The 6,470-nt window shown below is 63.3% G+C and overlaps 1 protein-coding gene across 1 annotated transcript; it reads right to left on the reverse strand.

Annotated features, from left to right (window-relative positions):
* Positions 1 to 17: 17 nt before the first annotated feature.
* On the reverse strand, positions 18 to 3,212 carry LOC113490731 (death effector domain-containing protein-like; the record flags this gene model as incomplete). Its single annotated transcript, XM_026867309.1, has 2 exons — positions 2,781 to 3,212; positions 18 to 125 (listed from the first exon to the last, which is right to left on the reverse strand). Coding segments are annotated over exons 1-2 (433 nt in total), but the record flags the coding sequence as incomplete, so codon positions are not given.
* Positions 3,213 to 6,470: the final 3,258 nt, after the last annotated feature.

The following is a 6,470-nucleotide window of genomic DNA, read 5'->3' on the forward strand; positions in this document are numbered from 1 at the left end:
CCCGGGCCCAAACCCACCTGATTTATGGGGGTGGCCGAGCCCGTGTTCCGCCTCGCTGTGAGCTCGGGGCGTCACATAGCGGATGGACGTCTCCTCCAGGTACTTGTCCACCAGGTCCGGACACACTGGGGGAGAGAGGGGACACGGGGACCCTCAGGGAGGGGATGGGGGGGCACGGGGGCCCTTGGGGAGGGACAGAGGGGACCCGGGGGCCCCAAGCAGATCCAGGGCAGATCTCTCCCGCCGCAGCGGGCGCCAACACGTGCTGGAGCTGCTCCGCGCCCCCCTCTCCCACCAGCCCTTGGAAAATCCCCGTCGGGGCGCCGAGGCCTCGCAGCCGCAGCGCAGGCAAGGCCGATTCCATTTGTTTACCGCAGATAATCCCAACGCCCCGACTGGGAGCGGAGCCGCAAATCCCCCGTCCGGGCCCATGGCTCAGACCAGCGCCCGGTTCGTCCCCTCTCCCCCCCCGCGGCCCCGCCGGGGTCCGAGCGCAGCTCTGGGGCAGCGGCGGCAGCTCCAGGTCCCCGGGACGGACCCGGCTGCTCTCGGATAAACTGGCACGTGCCCAAACCGTTAGATCTGCCTGACTGAACCCGGGTTCAGCAGATCGAACCCTCCAAGTAACACACGGGCAGGACGGGGGGGTCTGAGGAGAGTCCAGCTGCTGAGCGGAAGCAGCTGCTGAGCAAAGATTGCGGGGAGTTATTTGGGAGGGCTGGGCCGTTCTCCGCGGGTTGTTTTTGTCCTGTTTGGCAAGCTCGGAGCACGGCCCGTCCCGGGCAGGATCCCTCCCATCCCCGCCGGGCCGAAGCCGGCCAAGGCCACGGGTGTCCCCGGCCCCCCCGCGATGCCCAGGCGGCTCCGAGCGGGTTCGGGACGGGGTTTTGCTCCTTTTCAGCGCCACGAATACGAACGAGGCGAGAGGAGACGGGAGCTCGGGGCCGCTGCAGGGTCTGGCAGGACCCGGGACGCAGAAACACGCGTCAGCGAGTTGGATCCGGAGGAGACTTCCCTCAGCCCATCGATCCCTCCGCTGTAAACCCCACGTGAGGTGCCTTCCTTCGTAAAGCTTTTCGAAATGCTGGGTTTTCGCATTTAATTAAACCATTTCCACCCAAGCGTGGCAAGAACGAGACCTCAGGGTATGCAGCATCGCTCCTCGCCCCGAAACACCAAAACCCGAGGTGGGGGGGGGACGACGGCTCGCCCAGCTTCAACCAAGAGCCCCCTCCTTTTGGGTTTTTGCACCAAACAAGCAAAAAGCTGCTCAAAAAACCCCCACAAAAATAGTGCTGTGACCCCCAAGACCCTACAGGAACTTGGGAATCGGCGCCACCAGAAACCTCCCCAGGTCCAAGCGCCGCGCAGCCGGCCCGGGTAACGCGCCCACCAGCTGTTTTCCCCGTTTTTCTTGGCCTGGTGCGAAGGAAGAGCACAGAAGGTCAGCCCAGCACAGCCCCCTCCACCCTGCCTGCTCTCCCGGCTCCCAGGAAATGTTGGATAACGGGAAAATCCTCGCGGCGCCCGGTCTGAGCCTGCGCAGGGCGTAGGCAGGGCTGCCCCGCGCTCAGGCTCCACCCGGGCTGGAAGTTTCTGGCGTTTGAGCAGCGCGAGGCAGCAGCTGCCACCAAAAGGAGCGTCCCCTCCCCGATGCTGGTTAAGAAGCGACTTGAACAAAAATCCCCGTTAATTTTCAAGCCACCCGAACCCTTTCCCGCTGGCAGCCCCGGTCGCGGGGTTCGCTCAGCCCTTCCCTCCTCTCACCCCGAACCCGGGGAGTTTTGAGCACCTGCCTCTACCTGCGCTCACCGCTCACGGCACCGCTGCCCACAGGGCGGGCAGAAACCGGGAAGACTCAGCAGTCTGGGACTGCCAAGAAAGCCCAATTATCCTGATTTAAAGCAAAGATGCAAATTTCAAGAGGCTGAATCCTGCTGGAGCGGCTGCCTTACGCGTCCTCCGCAACAAGTGCTCCCTCCGCCCTGACTCCTCTGGTGCTGGATGATCTGGGTTACGTCCTTTGAACTGCAAATTGAGGGTTTTAGTTAAAAAAAAAAAAAAAGAAAAAGGCACAGGGCCAAGGGGCCAAGGCAGTGGAGGGCAGGGCTCAGCCTGGCAGCTCCACGAAGTGACCAAACACCCACAAAATTATCCAAATCCCAACAGCTGGGTCGCTGCTGGGGTCTCCGAGCCAGGAGACCATGAGACAGTCCAAGAGGAAGGTTTGAGGCATCCCACTGGAAAACGGGTTAAAAAAAATATCTGAATTTGGACACGGTTTCTCCCTCGGGCCTCTCCGTGTGCCGACGCCGCAGGACCGACGGCACCAGCGCGGGGAGGACATCGGTCACTTCCCAAAGCAGCCTCAGCCCCGAGGGACGAGGGGGCTTCCCCCGCCCCGACAGCACACAGACTCCTGCCGGCTCCTCCTCGCTCCAGGTGGGAATTGGGGCCAAAAGCAGCATTTCCCTAAAAACTAGCCACGAGCAGCGGGAGCTGGCGGAGCCGGGAGCCGCGCTGCAGCAACCCCAGCCCTCCGTCGCCAAAGAAAGGAGGAGACCTCGGTGCTCACCAGAAACAAAATGAGGCCTTAACCCCCAAAACTGGTGAAAAAACCCTAAAAAACCACCCCGTGGTGTGTCTGCCTGCACTCCCGGCAGCCGTTTGTCCTCACCAGCCTCGGGGTCCTCTAACCACCACGTCTCCAGGGCGCCAGCCAAGGAAAACCGGGAGAGACGGATGAACGCGGCAGCGGGCTCGGTCAGGGCAGCACTTACCGGCCCGTCGCCTCTTGAGGGTGACGTAGGGCAGCAGGTCGTGGCGCGTGATGATCCGCAGCAACTGCAGCACCTGCCGAAAGTTGGTCTCGTCGCAGCGGCCCTGCCGCTCCAGCGCCAGCAAGAAGTCCCGGCCGCTGCGGATCATCCCCCTCTCGTAATCGTCGATCACGTCCACGAAGAGGAAGGAGAGCACCCGCACGTCCCGGTGGGTCAGGTGCGTGCCCACGATGTCGAACATGCGGTGCAGGCTGTACAGCCCGTGCTCCCGGTCGCCCCGTTCCTCCGGCCACGCTTGCGCCCGGCTCCGTTTGAAGGCGGCCATCGTCCGCCACTGCCGGCCGGCACTCCCCACAGCACCACAACCCTACAAGACAGAGAGGGCCAACAGGATTTAATCGGTGGGTATTCGGTTAAAAATCCCGCTCTGCATCCCGCCGGGCAGCGACTCGTCCTCCGCGCTGCCCGAGCATCTTACGCCAAAAATCGTCGGGTACCGGATTGATGGTGCCGGGCTCCGCCAGCACCGACAGGCCTCTGCCGCAGTGACCTGGGACCCCAAACTCCGTCTGGCAGAAACACCGAGGAGCTACGGGGCTCCAGACCGCGACGCAGGTGAAGGCCGATGTCCCCCACCCCAGCAAAACGAGCCCCCGCGTCCCCGGGCAGAGCCCATCACAGCAGCGGGCACCGACTGCACGAAGCCGTTTGGTGCGGGCACTGGTATCGCACCGACCATCGAGGGAGAAGGGAGTGAGGCGCCCGGCAGGCCCCGACCTGTCGGGCTTCAAAGCCGGAGGAGAGCCCCCGCCTCGCCAGACTGGCTTCAGCACCCGACGCGGGGCTCGCCCGCCCCATCCCGGCAGGTTTCTCGCCCGGTTACAGCCCCCCCCCACCCCGGGCCAGTTCCTCGTGGCTCTGCCGTCACCCGGTGCTTTCAGCGGCACTGGGAGCTTTGTTTCTTCACCCAGAGCCATGGGGAGCCCCGTGCCCAGCCGAGGGGGGACCCGCAGGAATCACAGCCCATGCCCGGCCTCCCTTGGGGACCGAGCGCCGCCACAGCGCAGCGGGTGGCATTAAGGTGTCCCACGCCTGGGGACGGCACCGTGGCACCACAGAGTCAGCCACGAGACCAGCCAGGGAGCGGGGACGAGCCGCTCGGCAGCACCAGTCACTCGGGGTGACGGGGTGTGGAGCAAACTGGACTGCAGGGCTCGCTGGGGCACCCCCCGAGCTGCTTGGAGGGGCCTGCGGACCCCCAGAGCGCGTCTCCGGCCCGGGGCCGTGGCAAAAAGGCACCTTGGTGTGGCTGCACCAGGGATGTGCCCAAACCCCTCGTGAGTTTATCGGGGTGGGGAGCCCTCCCGCCCGGCGGCACGCGGGGCCAAGGCCGCGCTCCGGTACCGCCCCTGAAGTCGTGCAGGCAGGATGCAGCTCAGCTCCGCGCGGCACCGGGCCACGGCTCCATCTTCCCTGCGGAGCCGGGCCCAGCCCAGCCGGCGCCACGCGGAGCAGCTCCGCTTGGTTACGGTTCCCAAAACAGAGGCGGGAGGCGTAAACACGGACACCGGCTGGAATCTCCCTATTCCCCGCACGGCCCGTGACTCACGCTCGGGCCCCAGGCAGACGGGGGGGAGCCCTCGACAGGGCCGTCGGCCACCAGCACTCAATGGGAGGGTTTTAATTCCTATCATAAAATGCAAATCGCTCAAATTAAAAATGTGTTGAGCAACTGCTGCTCTGAAAACAGTCTGACGCCACTCTGCCTACTCCAGCTGGGGAGGAGAGGGCAATACACACCGTACAGGGGGAAAGGTCCTCCCGGCACGGCTTCTGGTGAAGGTATTTCCTGCTACGACCAGCCCGTAGCCAGCTCCATGCAGGGCAGAGGGGAGAAAAATCAGGATAAAACACCCCCCAGCACCCCCCCGGTTCTCCTCCAGCCCGGGAGCTGAGCCATGGCAGCTCCGCGGAGGAGCCAGAGCACGCTGGGCCGCAGCTCCCGGGAGATTCCTCGGGTCCCCTCAACCCTGCCGAGGCCAAACTGTGGAGGGGCCTGTACCAGGAGCTGCGGCTGCGTCACAAGTGTCAGCGGGCAGCAGGCGGTAACCGCGCGAACCCGGAAGAAAAAAAAAAAAAAAAGACAACAAACAACCCTCAGTCTCGTCGGTCGCTGCTGTGAGCACAGAAAGCACCGAGCACAACCAAGGCGTTGGCCGAAATCTGCGTTTCCACCTGACTGTGAGGTCCCCGCCGCTCCTCGGCCAAGTCCCAACTGGTTTTGGTGCTGCAGCACCAGTGCCAACCAGCAAACCAACCCACAGGCCGCTGGGTTTGTGGCCGGGTGGCTGCCGGGCCCCTCAGCTCGCTGCCTGCTCCCGCCCCACCGGGTTCCTGGGTGCTGCTCGCACGCCCCGGCCAGGGTTTTGCTGCGGGAGCCACAAATATTCCTGCGCAAACTAAAACAGACGAGAAACGCGCCCAGGCGGCGCCTGGTGGGGTCTCTTGCCTTCGGCCCGGCGTCCCGTGAGCAGCTCGGAGAGAGAAACCTGAACACAAACCCCCACTACTGCCCCCCGGCTCATGGCCTGGAGACCCGCACCCAGAAGCCCACCCTCTGTCCCCTAAACCGCGCTTGCGCCGCAAAACCGGGGGGGGGACAGACCCCCAACCTGGGCACGAGCGAGCGCCGCTCGCGGGGACCCTCTTTTGCAGCGTTTCACTCCAAATGGCTCCTTCTCCTGCAGTCGGGTTTGCCAAGCACTGAGTTGCATAAACCCAAGGCAGAAATTAGGCAGACGCTCTCTTTTGATTATTTAGTACCAACCACCCTGGGATTACGCTGCATTTTTTTCTTCCAGGGAGGAAAAAAAAAAACCAAAACAGGCTGCCTAAACACAAGAAGAGGAGATTCAGCAGAAAGAGACTTTCTGTGTGGGGGAAGTAGAGTCCCGGGGGGCAGTTCCTTACGGCTGCACCACCCAAAACCACAAAAAGCTGTTAAATTCGTTTCCAAGCAGGGGATTCCAAGCAGCCGCTACTTGGAAGAGCTCCCTGCTTCCCCTCGCCTCTGGCTCTCCTCCCACCTCAAACCCACGGGATCGGAAGGCTGGAGCGCTTTGCTGCGCGCATGCATTAAAAAAAACCACCCCGAAATCCTTTGATTTTCCTCAAGAAGCAGCCCCCTCGCGGTTGTAGGGAGCGGGGAAGATCTCCCAGCAGCAGGGGAGGAGCTGGCCGGGCCCCGCTCAGGGCCGACGTGTCCCCAGAGAGCCCCGCGCACCCCCGGCACAGACAGGCAGCACCTCGCACCCGCTCCGAGGAGACTTTCCTCAAGAGGAGACTTTCGGTTGCGCTCCAAGATCATTAAAATAATTTAAAGTGAACAGGAAAAACAAGCTTTTGGTGCCTGCAAAGCTCTGCATTCATCAGAGCCTCACTCATGTGGGTGCCGGGGCCTTTTGCCACTGGGCGAGTTGGGGGAACTCACAAAAACCCCCCTCCCGCAGCACGGTCCTGCCTGATGGGCACAAAGTCACGAAAACCAACTTCGAGTTGAATTTTCCAGAGCAGCCCAACCCCAGCCTCCTCCCCCCGCGCGCTGCGGGCAGAGGGACGCCCAGTCCTCCCAGTCGCGTGTTCGCCGCAGACCAGACCCGATCCCGCTCATTTCGGCCAGGACTGGCCGGC

The sequence above is a fragment of the Athene cunicularia genome, unplaced genomic scaffold, assembly GCF_003259725.1.
Source record: "Athene cunicularia isolate RWA unplaced genomic scaffold, athCun1 SCF_246, whole genome shotgun sequence".
NCBI classification, from domain to species: domain Eukaryota; kingdom Metazoa; phylum Chordata; class Aves; order Strigiformes; family Strigidae; genus Athene; species Athene cunicularia.